The sequence below is a fragment of the Anolis carolinensis genome, chromosome 3 (assembly GCF_035594765.1).
Source record: "Anolis carolinensis isolate JA03-04 chromosome 3, rAnoCar3.1.pri, whole genome shotgun sequence".
Taxonomy (NCBI): domain Eukaryota; kingdom Metazoa; phylum Chordata; class Lepidosauria; order Squamata; family Dactyloidae; genus Anolis; species Anolis carolinensis.
Genome location: NC_085843.1, coordinates 193962359 through 193974967, shown reverse-complemented (window position 1 = coordinate 193974967; position 12609 = coordinate 193962359). Strand labels below are relative to the sequence as shown.

The window sequence follows — 12609 nt, the reverse complement described above, 5'->3', positions numbered from 1 at the left end:
ACAGCAATTCTATTTTATTTTCATCTTTAAAATAGAAAGTAGTATTGATGATTTGTTTTAAACTGAAATCAAAATACATACCAGTTGTAACTGGTGTTTCTGTAGTAGTTGGCGGGCCTGAGAATGTGAGAAAAATTGCAAACATTAAAATAAATCGTACTGAAATGTAAGATTACTGAATAGTTATAGAATAAGCGATATATAATCTATCTATGGGAAAATTGTTCTATCATTTCATTGAGACAAATTTTCCAAGTAATGAAAAGTAATGATGGTATATGGGAAAACATGCAAATCCACCATAAAAATAAGTAAGTAAGGAGTAGGAATTGTATAGTTAGTGCCTTCGTTTTACTACCAAATGGCAGCACGTAATAAAATTGACGGATATTTAGATACTTGTCAAAAATATTTGGCAAAAGTAGCCAAGAATAAGGTAATCCAAATAAAATATCATATGAGGGGGAAATCTGGGACATTTGGATTACCTGAGCAGATAACGCTGGCATCTTCCTTGTGGTGACAATTATGAACTCCCCATCCATCATGGGAACAATCTTCAAGTGATGATTCATTCCCTTGGCAATTGACATTATTCATGTGAATGTTACCAGAGCCTTCACCAAATTCGGCACTTATTGGCGCTTCAATGGCATTTCCACAGCCAAGTAGCCTGCACACAACCTGGGCATCGACTAAGTCCCAACCATCATCGCAGACTGTGCCCCAGCTCCCACTGTAATAGACTTCAACCCGACCTTCACAACTGTTCTCCCCATCCATTAGTCTTGGGAGCAAAGGCCTTGCTGTTGTTTCCAGTGGAGAAAGCTCTGCAAGAAGAGATGAAGAATACAAGTAGGATACTTTCAATTTTATATTTGATTTTATTTATTATCGTCTTTTAAAAATCAGTATAATAAAAATAAATCTCCAACAGTGCTTACCAACAGTAACACTCTTTGCTGTAGAAGATTGAGGAAATTCCGAATTATTTTTAAGATCTAAAATAGCAGATGATATAAAGAAGATAATGAGTTGATTTCCCATTTGAAAACATGTACTGTTTGTTGTTCGATCACTCTGTCATTTCAGACTATTTGTGACATCATGGACCAGTCCATGCCAGAGCTCCCTGTTGGCCATCGCCACCCCCAGCTCCTTCAAGGTCAAGCCAGTCTCTTCAAGGATACCATCCATCCATTTTGCCCTTGGTTGGCCTCTCTTCCTTTTTCCTTCCATTTTCCCCAGCATCATGATCTTTTCCAAGCCTTCCTGTCTTCTCATTATGTGGCCAAAGTACTTCATCTTTGCCTCTAATATCCTTCCCTCCAGTGAGCATCCAGGCATTATTTCTTGGCGGATGGACTGGTTGGATCTTCTTGCGGTCCAAGGAACTCTCAGGATTTTCCTCCAGCACCAAAGTTCAAAAGCATCTATCTTCCTTTGCTCAGTCTTCCTTATGGTCCAGCTCTCACATCCATAGGTTACTACAGGGAATGCCATTGCTTTAACTATGCAGACCTTCATTGCCAGTGTGATGTCTCTACTCTTCACTATTTTATCAAGGTTGGCCATTGCTTTCCTCCCAAGAAGTAAACATCTTCTGATTTCCTGGCTGCAATTTGCATCTGCAGTGAATCTTTTGCCTAGAAATATAAAGTCTGTCACTGTCTCCACATTTTCTCCCTCTATTTGTCAGTTATCAATCAGTCTGGTTGCCATAATCTTGGTTTTCTTAATGTTTAACTGCAACCCAGCTTTTGCACTTTCTTCTTTCACCTTGGTGATAAGGCTCCTTAGTTCCTTCTCACTTTCAGCCATCAGAGTGGAATCATCTGCATATCTAAGGCTGTTAATGTTTCTTCCAGAAATTTTAATTCCAGCCTTGGATTTGTCAATCCCTGCACGTCTCATGATGTGTTCTGCATACAATTTGGATAGGGAGAGTGAGAGTATGCAGCCCTGCCGCACTCCTTTCCCAATCTTGAACCAGTCTGTTGTTCCGTGGTCTATTCTTACTGTTGCTACTTGGTCTTTATATAGATTTCTCAGGAGACAGACAAGGTGACTTGGCATCCCCATACCACCAAGAACATGCTACAGTTTATTATGATCCAAACAGTCGAAGGCTTTAGAATAGTCAATAAAGCAGAAATAGATGTTTTTCTGAAACTCCCTGGCTTCCTCCATTATCCAGAGGATATTGGCAATTTGGTCTCTCGTTCCTCTGCCTTTTCTGAACCCATCTGGAAACTCTCACTCCATGTATTGCTGGAGTCTGCCTTGCAGGATCTTGGGCATTACCTTACTGTACTAATTAACTTCAAAAGCATAAACAAAAATATGTATTAATACATACCTGTTATTATACTCTTCTCAGTTGAGACCTGAAGTCTTTCTAATTTAAATAGACACAAGATATTGTGTTAATTTTTCAAGTACAGTAGAGTCTCACTTATCCAAGCTAAACTGGCCAGCAGAAGCTTGGATAAGCGAATATCTTGGATAATAAGGAAGGATTAAGGAAAAGCCTATTAAACATCAAATTAGGTTATGATTTTACAAATTAAGCACCAAAACTTCATGTTATACAACAAATTTGACAGAAAAAGTAGTTCAATACGCAGTAATGTTATGTTGTAATTACTGTATTTACGAATTTAGCACCAAAATATCACGATATATTGAAAACATTGACTACAAAAATGGCTTGGATTATCCAGAGGCTTGATAAGCGAGGCTTGGATTAGTGAGACTCTACTGTATTATCTTCATATTGATGTTAATTGGTTTGCACATATTCGGTAGGATGAATACTTTAAATATTCTATCTTATTTACCAGACTACAAGTCTGTTATTTTGAACTGAGGTAATTTGCAAAACCCTTCAAATGTAAAATGTTAAAGACTAGCATTTTGCTTCCTGAGGCAAAGAACAACATGTCACGTCCAGAATACAATATTCTGCATAGAATAGTTGACCAGATTTTTGTGTCGATCTTTTTTTAATGAGTTACCTCGTATTTCTGCAAACTCTACATCTAAAAATATACATGAGAAACTGTAATATATCTTGTGTCTTTCTTGTCTGATGAGGATTTTTCAGCAATTCTGTTTTATTTTCACCTTTAAAATAGAAAGTAATATTACTGATTCATTTTAAACTGAAATTAAAATACATACCAGTTGTAACCGGTGTTTCGGTAGTAGATGGTGGGCCTGAGAATGTAAGGAATATTGCAAACGTTAAAATAAATCTTACTGAAATGTTAGATAATATAATTGTTTTTGTTCATTTTTGATAGTTTGTTCAAACTGGATGATGTACATCAGCATTCCAGATTAAGCAAAAAATACTGACAGCTATTCAGTTAAATTGGAGGCTGTACAAATGATGACAACACATTTTTGGAGCTAGATTATTATTTGAACAGTAAAAATAAATCTTCAGCAATGCTTACCAGTTGCAACAGTCTTTTCTGTAGATGATTGAGGGATTTCTAAAGTGAAACAATTAAAAATATAAAACAAAAGAGCATAATGAAGGCAACTAGTTTAGTGCACATTTAAAAACATGGAATTATTCAGTCAAAAAAACCAAACATTTCTTGTTGCCTTGGTTTTTGGGCATTGATCCAAAAATGGCATTGGATTGACCACATCAGCACTAGGTAAACATTTTCCCCTGACATTAAGTCTAGTTGTGTCCAACTCTGGGGGGTGGTGCTTATCTCCATTTCTAAGCTGAAGAGTTGGCATTGTCTGTAGACATCTCCTAGGTCATGTGGCCAGTATGACGGCATGGAGTACTATTACCTTCCCACAGAAGCAGTATTTATTGATCTACTCACATTTGCATGTTTTCAAACTGCTAGGTTGGCAGAAGCTGGAGCTAACAGCGGGAGCTTACTCCGCTCCCTGGATTTGAACCGCTGACCTTTTGGTCAGTAAGTTCAGCCGCTCAGCGCTTTAACCCGCTGTGCCATTGAGGGCTCCTATATCTAATTTCTTAGATATGGTTATCATGATTTTCTGTGGGCAAGCAGATGAAAACTGGTAAATGTCATACATTCTGTATTACAAAAATTAGAACTAATGTGGGGAAACTCATGCCATTCTTCCAATCAGCAGGTCAAATATGCCCAGAAACAGGTCTAACATTTGAGGTACCAAAATGTATGTTGGTCAGTGTTTTAATTCTTAACTGAAACAGCACATTTTGTGGTAGCATTCCATATTGTAATACTCTTCTTAGCTGGGATTTGAATCTTTCCTAATTTAGATAGATGCAAAGATATCATATTAAATTTTACCAGAGTTACCTTCACATTGAAATTAATGGGCTTGCATATAGTTCGGAGAATGAAGATACTTTGGCCTGAATTTATTTACAAACCCCTGTATTGACTTTAAATGTAACATGTTCAGGTTAAAGCAGTGGTTCTCAACCTATGGGTCCCCACAGAGGCGGTCCAACCATAAGGCGAAATAGGCATTTGCCTGTGGCGCCATCGTCCCGGGGGCACCATGGTCCTGGGAGGAGGGCACCACTCTCCACCTCCTTCTCTTTCGGGCCTTCCGGCCAGCGCAGACCCACCTTCGCACCACGCAAGCCCACCTTTGGGGCCTTCAGAGATTGTGAGGTCTGTAGGAACTTGGAAGCTAGGTATGTGGGGTTTATTTATCTGTAGAAGGTCCAGGGTGGGAGAAAGAACTTTTCTTTGAAGCAGGTGTGAATGTTGTAATTAATCACCTTGATTAGCATTTAATGGCCCTGTGGCTTCAAGGCCTGGCTTCTTCTTGCCTGGGAGAATCTTTTTTTGGGAGGAGTTAGCTGTCCCTGATTGTTTACTGTCTGGATTTCTTCTGTTTTCAGAGTGTTGTTCTTTATTTATTGTCCTGATTTTAGAGGGGTTTTTTTTAATACTGAGGGCTATCTGGGTTATCTAAGTCCACACTGCCCTATATCCCTGTTCAATGTTTAGTGCTAAATTTGCAAATATAGTAATCCCTACATAACATTACCATGTATTGAACTGCTTTTTCTATTGATTTGTTGTAAAACATGATGTTTTGGTGCTTAATTTTTAAAATCATAATGTAATTTGATGTTTTATAGGCTTTTCCTTTATACTTCCTTATTATCCAACATTTTCGCTTATCTAACGCTTTTATTTTTCAGTGATTGGTTTGGGGGGGCGTCAAAATTCTGTTCGCCTACACTTGAAAAATACCTAGGGCCGGCTCTGGGTCCCCAGATATTTTGGCCTTCAACTCCCAGAAATCCTAACAGCTGGCAAAGTGGCTGAGATTTCTATGAGTTGTAGGCCAAACATCTGGAGACCCAAAGGTTGAGAACCACTGGGTTAAAGCCTGGCTTTAAAACTTTTTTCTACTTGAGGCAAAAAACTGTATTGCATCTCTGTTAATTTGGTGTACTGTACAACAATTGGCAGTTTTTGGGGTGGTCTTATGCAGTTCAAGTTTCATTTTAGTGCTAGAGTTCGGACTGCATTCCTCATTCACCTCACAATAGCATGCAGGCTTAGGGGACAAGTATCAAACTGGGTTGTTGTATGTTTTCCGGCCTGTATGGCCATGTTCTAGAAGTATTCTCTCCTGATGTTTCGCCCACATCTATGGCAGGCATCCTCAAAGGTTGTGAGGTATGGAGAAACTAAGCAAGGAAGGTTGCCTGGGGGAAGCCAGGAGATGAAGTTATTCAATGCTAATTGAGGTGATTAACTACAACATTAACACTGGCCACCAACTGAAAAATACTTCTTCTCTCACCCTGGATTTTCCACGGATATATATAAACCTTCCTTGCTTAGTTTCTCCATACCTCACAACCTCTGAGGATGCCTGCCATAGATGTGGGTGAAACGTCAGGAGAGAGTACTTCTAGAACATGGCCATACAGCCCAGAAAACATACAACAACCCTGTGATCCCGGCCATGAAAGCCTTCGACAACACAAGTATCAAACTGTTTGTCACACCCAGCTGTGCTATCATATGCTTGCTCATTCTCATTGGCTTGATTTACACTGCCATACAATCCAGTTTCAGAATTAACTGCATTGAAATGGATTATGTGAGTCTCCACTGCCATATAATCTAGTTTAAGGTAGTTAAACTGCATTCTGAAACTGGATTACATGGCAGTGTAGATTCAGCCATTGTCTTCTTAAGCAGGTAACCAACTTTACTACACTAGAGACAACTTTCTTATTTTCCATCGCTCCCATTTTGGCAATTTCATCAATAGATCCCTGCAGGATGCTGAATTAATATAAGTAGACTCAAGTTGCCGCAGATATTATGGATTTACCATAACATGTAGTAAGTTGGCTGATCACTAATGTATCCCTTGCTCCCTTGCTGCATCTGCTAATCTTATTTTCCAATTGAATTAGGAGGAATCCACCCATCAAACACAGACATGGTCCTCATGTGAGTGAGAATGCACAACTGGTAACAATGAATCCCCCTCCCTCCATGCATATGTTCTAATTTTGTGTTTTAAAAAAAATCTACACCTGGTCATCTATTCAATAATTGAATTAGGTTACAATACCGTACGCAGTTGATGGATTAATTGTGTCTGATGCTGCTGAGATTGTTGACAAGCCTGGAGTATTTGTTTCTTCATTCTTGTTTACTGCAGTGGTGACCATGGATCCTTCTGTACTTCCAAAAGACATTTGGGATGCTTCAGTTGTAGCTATTGTTTCATTGTCGTTTGATGTGTGGGTAGTTTCAAAAGTTCCTTCAGCTTTAAGTGTTGTGTAAGATGTGGAAGCTGTCCAGAAACAAGATTTGAAAAATCATGTGGTATTTCATAGAGATAAAAAATGAATGAATTTTCCTGTTTTGATCTGTGCCTACACAAGGAAGATGAAATGTACATGCACGTTCAGGGTGAAAATAATATATTAATTATATCTGCTGACTTGTGTTACAGGAAATTGACCCCTGAAAAGCCAAGCAATACACTTGTAATGGGTTTGAATTATATACTGTAGATCTTTGTATTTCATTATAAGAAAGAATAGTTCATATCTTTGTTTTAACTTTGTTTTCTTGGATAGGAAAAAGGAAGGATAGGACATGGCCTTTGTGATAGTTCTTTGGCTGGATCTACACTGCCATATAAACCACATGATCAAATTAGACAATCCAGATTATCTGATTTGAACTGGATTATATGAGTCCACACTGCTATATAATCCAGTTAAAAATAAATAATCTAGATTTTATATGGCAGTGTAGATGGGACCTTTCTATTGTCTCCTTTTCTACAACTAGAAGTTGAGACGCTTCTGCTTCAGTTTCTCCCAAGTCTCCTCCCTTCCCTTTCCTCCCCTTTCACTTCTCTTTCAGAGGCAGAAAGTGAAGGAAAGACAGGAAACATTTGGATCTCAAAAGCGTTGGCCTTGGTTAGAATGAGATGATGGACAGGAGATAAAAAGTGTATCTGTTAGATCCCACATTGCCTACTCCCGATATAGAATCCTAGAGTTGGAAGAGACCTCTAAGGGCATCCAGTCCAACCCCCTGCCATGCAAGAAGGTACAATCAAATCCCAATAGACAGCCTCTGTGGAAAAGCCTCCAGAGAAGGAGACTCCACCAGGCAGCCTATGTCACGCTCCAACAGCTCTTGCTCTCAGGAAGTTCTTCCTAATCTTTTCAGTCGAATCACTTTCCCTGCCATTTGAATCCATTGCTCCCTTGTGCCCTGGTCTCTAGGGCAGCAGAAAATCAGTTTTCCCCCTCTCTCCTCCTCAATGGGGCACTTAAAAAAGTTGAAACATGGTTCCCTCTCTACCTTCGCTTCTCCAAGGTAAATATCCCCCAGGAGGAAAGGGAGAAGGAAGGAAGGAAGGAAGGGAGGGAGGGAGGGGAAAAGAGAAGGATGGAAGGATGGAAAGGAATTGAGAGAAGGAAAGAAGGACGGATGGAAGGATGGAGAAAGAGAGAGAGGGAAGGAGGGAGGAAAGAGGGAAGGAAGGAAGGAAGGAAGGAAGGACAAAAGATAGGAAGGGAAGGAAGGAGGGAGAAAGAAAAAAGGAAGGAAGGAAGGGAAGGAGGAAAGGAGGAAAGAAAGAAAGAATTGTTGTAGATGGTAGGAGAGATAACATCAAGAGCGATCCTTTGAGAGGCCAAAAAGTCCAGTTTATTATATTCAGCTGAAGACTCTGGACGTGGAATCTCTTCCGAAAGCAAACCAGAGCCCCGATCAAGGCGTTGACATTGCCTTTTATACATTTTCAGACAAAGAACATGCTTCTACATACATCTCGTCATTAGTACGTCACTTCACATGCTTACATACATGGGCATAAATATGCACGATCAACATTTTCCTATCTAAGCACTCTAAAAGCCTATAGCAAGTTACAGATAACTACGGCTCGGCTATAGTACATTCATCAGGGGCCTACTTTTGCCTTGTCAAGAAGTCTGCTCTCCCTCTATTAGCTGTACTAGGAACCAATTCACACTGGAATGTATAGATAACAGGCCCCCTTCTCCCTGTCCTGCCAGCTTATACATTTATTTACACAGAATCCAACACAGAGAGAGTCTAATTTTTCTACATTTCACTGCTTCTAATGTGCATACAATATATGTCTAAAATCTATATTTTCCAGTTCCTCATCAGAATTAGGAACTGGACCTTGGAGGTGTCTACGGACAACGGCCATATGACCTTGGTGGTGTCTACGGACAACGCCGGCTCTTCGGCTTAGAAATGGAGATGAGCACCAACCCCCAGTCAGACATGACTGGACTTAACGTCAGGGGAAACCTTTACCTTTACATCAGAATGAAGGAAGGATATGATAGAGAGAGAGAGAGAGGAGGGCCTGAGAAAAGAGCCCAAGGGGCCGTGTCCTACCCCCCGAGCCTAGGTTTGTCCTTACCTGGGCTAGACAGTGATAGAAAATGAATGCTAGACTAGGCATAGTATCGTTCTGTCACATTTTCTAATGATCATTTCTGAAATTCATACCTTCCTCAGATGTAGGGATAAGGGCTGGAGTTGGTGTTTCAGTAGCATACGTGGCTGTCAAAACAGAGAAAGCAAAATGTCTGAGAAACTATTTTTTAAAAGTTTCAAGACAGTGATGACATGACTACCCTTCTCTTGAACAGGTATGAGGAACCTCCCACTACAAATGCTTTGGTCTTCAACACTGAGAAGCCCGGGTAGCATGGGGGAGTTTAGTCAAAATGTCTGGAAGGCCAAAGGGACTGCATCTCTGCTGTAGAATGTAATTGGTATCCCACGTCATTTGCATTTTGAAAGGATCCACAATCTAGGCATTTTATACGTGCCATAAACATACTTGCCTGTTGGAAGAAACTTAGAATCTGTGGATATAGGAAAAGAAATTGATTCTTTGTTAGCTGTTGAATTGTATACATTACAGTTTTGTCATATGCAACTTCAATTAAAACCTTTCTACTTAGAACTAAGCATTCAATTCTGAGATTGATTACAATGATACTACAGGATCTTAATTGTATTAGTGAGAAATTTCACACCTGATAATTGCATTACCAAAATTATATAATAACTAATGATGATAACATGATTTTGTTCCTGGGTTATACATGTCATTTCCTAATTAGGTCTATCATAACAACATGGAAAACATTTAAACTGCAAAAACTTTATTTTTGTGGGACATCCTACAGCACATTTTGCTATAGTTTTTCAATGAATATCGCATAGAGTCTCAACCAGTTCAACATTGTCTGTGAAACTCACAAAAACAAAGTTTCTGGAGTATAACACAACTACTTTCAAAGTAAGTACCTCACATTTAAACAGGAAATAACACTTTCAAACCAGGAACAGAAAAAAAATGCAAAGGTTATTGTGTGTTTTCCAGGCTGTATGGCCATATTCCAGAAGTATTCTCTTCTGACGTTTTGTCCACATCTATGGCAGGCATCCTCAGAGGTTGTGAGGTATATACCTCACAATTTGGGCAAAACATCAGGAGATAATACTTCTGGAACATGGCCATACAGCCATACAGAAAACATACAACAAACTTGTGATTCTGGCCATGAAAGCCTTGACAGCACCAAAAAAAAATCAACTTTTGTTACATAGTGTTATTGATATATAACTCGTAGATAGGCAACTGCTGTCTGATCATCAAGCATTCAAATATTCTGATTATCCAAAATAATTAGTTTTGTCTGCCAACCTAATTCAGTCTACATTATATTTATATTTATTAAACTTTCTATTTTATTTCTGTTTATTGTTTATTATACTTGTTTTATTATTTATTTATTGTATTTATTACATTGTTTCAAAAGCTAAGACTTTTTAAACGTTTTACTAGGGAAAAAAGTCAAATTGTGATTTTATATCTACAGTTGTTTTTGAAATCTCCTTCCTTGATTTATCTGAGGGTTGATTTATCATGGATGTGGACAAAACGTTAGGAGAGAATTCCTTGATTTACCTGAGGATTGATTTATCATAGATGTGGACAAAACGTCAGGAGAGAATGCATCTGGAACATGACCATACAGCCCGGAAAACATACAACACCCCTGTGTTTCTGGCCATGAAAGCCTTCAACAACACCCAAAAAATAAACTTTCGTTACATAGTGTTATTGATATATAACTAGCAGATAGGCAACTGCTGTCTGATCATCAAGCATTCAAATATTCTGATTATCCTAAATAATTAGTTTTGTCTGCCACCATAATTCAGTCTACATTATATTTATATTTATTAAACTTTCTATTTTATTTCTGTTTATTGTTTATTATAATTGTTTTATTTATTTATTTATTTATTTATTGTATTTATTACTGTATATACTCTAGTATAAGCCTAGTTTTTCATCCCTTTTTTTAAGATTGAAAAAGCCCCCCTCGGCTTATACTCAGGTGAGGGTCCTGGTTGGCTTATATTTGGGTCAGCTTATATTCGAGAATATATGGTACATTTATTATTTTTCTCTATTATTATTGGCATTATTAAATTTATTATTTTTCTCTATTATTATTGGTATTATTACATTTATTATTTTTCTCTATTATTGTTGCTACTATTACATTTATTATTTTTCTCTATTATTATTGGTCTTATGACATTTATTATTTTTCTCTATTATTGTTGCTACTTTTACATTTATTTTCCTCTATTTTTATTTTTATTATTAATACATTTATTATTTCACTCTGATCTTATTATTATTATTGCAATTATTATTTTACTCTATTTATTATTACATGTATTATTTTCCTGTATTTATTATTATTATTACATGTATTATTTTACTCTATTATTGTTAAAAGGATACATAAGCATATTGACTTGAAGATGAGAATAATGATTTGATCAGAGTTGGACAGTCTTATCTTAAATTTGAGCTTGATGTAAACATTCAAAAACATTTAACTACTGATGCCTCAATTCATGTAATTTTATTGGTATCTGTTTTTATTTCTGAAATTTACCACCCTTGGCTTATACTGGAGTCAATGTTTTCCCAGTTTTTTTGTGGTAAAATTAGGTGCTTCGGCTTATATTCGGGTAGGCTTATACTCGAGTATATACGATACATTGTTTTAAAAGCTAAGGCTTTTTAAACATTTCACTAGAAAAAAAATCAAATTGTTGTTTTTGAAATCCTTGATTTATCTGAAGGTAGTTTGAAATTCAAAACTCTACAATACTTGAAAGAATACAGAGAGGGATTACCTGAACAAATGACACTGACATCTTCGTTGTGTCCGCAGTCAGTAGCTAACCACTCGGCGGGCAAACAATCTTGGAGACTGAGTTCACTTCCTGTACAATTCGAGCCATTCAGTATATTTCCAGATCCTTGGCCAAAATAAGACCATCCCAGAACTGTGCTTGCCTCTCCACATCCAAGCTGTCTGCACACTACATTTGCACTCTTCATATAGAAGTCGTCATCACAAACAGTTCCCCAAGTGCCATTATAAAATATCTCCACTCTCCCAACGCATCTGTTCCATGCATTTACTAAACGCAACTCCTGTGCACCTTTCCAAAACACAAATGAAATAGTTGTGGTTAAAGCAGAAGGAAAATAGATCTATATAGCTCTGAATGTGAGGAAATGTAAAGCCATCACATATTTTCAACTAGATTATTGAGTTCTAGAGTTAACTGAATGTGTGCCTGAAAGGACTGGTTATTATCTATGGTAATAATCATTCAATGGGATTTGACGAGAGCTTGACATCCAGCCTCTGTTTAAAAGCTTCCAAAGATGGAGCTTCAGGATAATAATAATAATAATAATAATAATAATAATAATAATAATAATAAAAAAAAAAACTTTATTTATACCCTGCCACCATCTCCTCGTGGGGACTCGGGGCGGCTTACATGGGGCAGAGGCCCAAACAACATAGAACAAAATATAAGCAACATAATACAAATCACACTATAAAAAGATAAAACAGTAATACAATATATCAATTAAAACAAAAATACAGGATAAAAAATTGCATTTAAAACACATACATGGTAAAATCATAATAAAAATGGGATAGATTATTAAAAACCCTCTGGGGCTGATTAATTAATA

General features: G+C 37.5%; 1 protein-coding gene across 1 annotated transcript in view; it reads right to left on the bottom strand.

Moving 5' to 3' along the window:
* dmbt1 (deleted in malignant brain tumors 1) overlaps nucleotides 1-12609 on the bottom strand; it is a 279374-nt gene that overhangs the window by 66594 nt on the left and 200171 nt on the right. Inside the window, exons 45-54 of the mRNA XM_062976978.1 lie at nucleotides 11748-12059; nucleotides 9362-9382; nucleotides 9021-9074; nucleotides 6580-6804; nucleotides 3462-3500; nucleotides 3184-3219; nucleotides 2360-2398; nucleotides 945-1001; nucleotides 489-830; nucleotides 82-117 (exon numbers count right to left, since the gene is read on the bottom strand). Of these exons, the coding sequence (XP_062833048.1) occupies nucleotides 82-117; nucleotides 489-830; nucleotides 945-1001; nucleotides 2360-2398; nucleotides 3184-3219; nucleotides 3462-3500; nucleotides 6580-6804; nucleotides 9021-9074; nucleotides 9362-9382; nucleotides 11748-12059 (1161 nt within the window). The remainder of the gene's footprint in view (nucleotides 1-81; nucleotides 118-488; nucleotides 831-944; nucleotides 1002-2359; nucleotides 2399-3183; nucleotides 3220-3461; nucleotides 3501-6579; nucleotides 6805-9020; nucleotides 9075-9361; nucleotides 9383-11747; nucleotides 12060-12609) is intronic.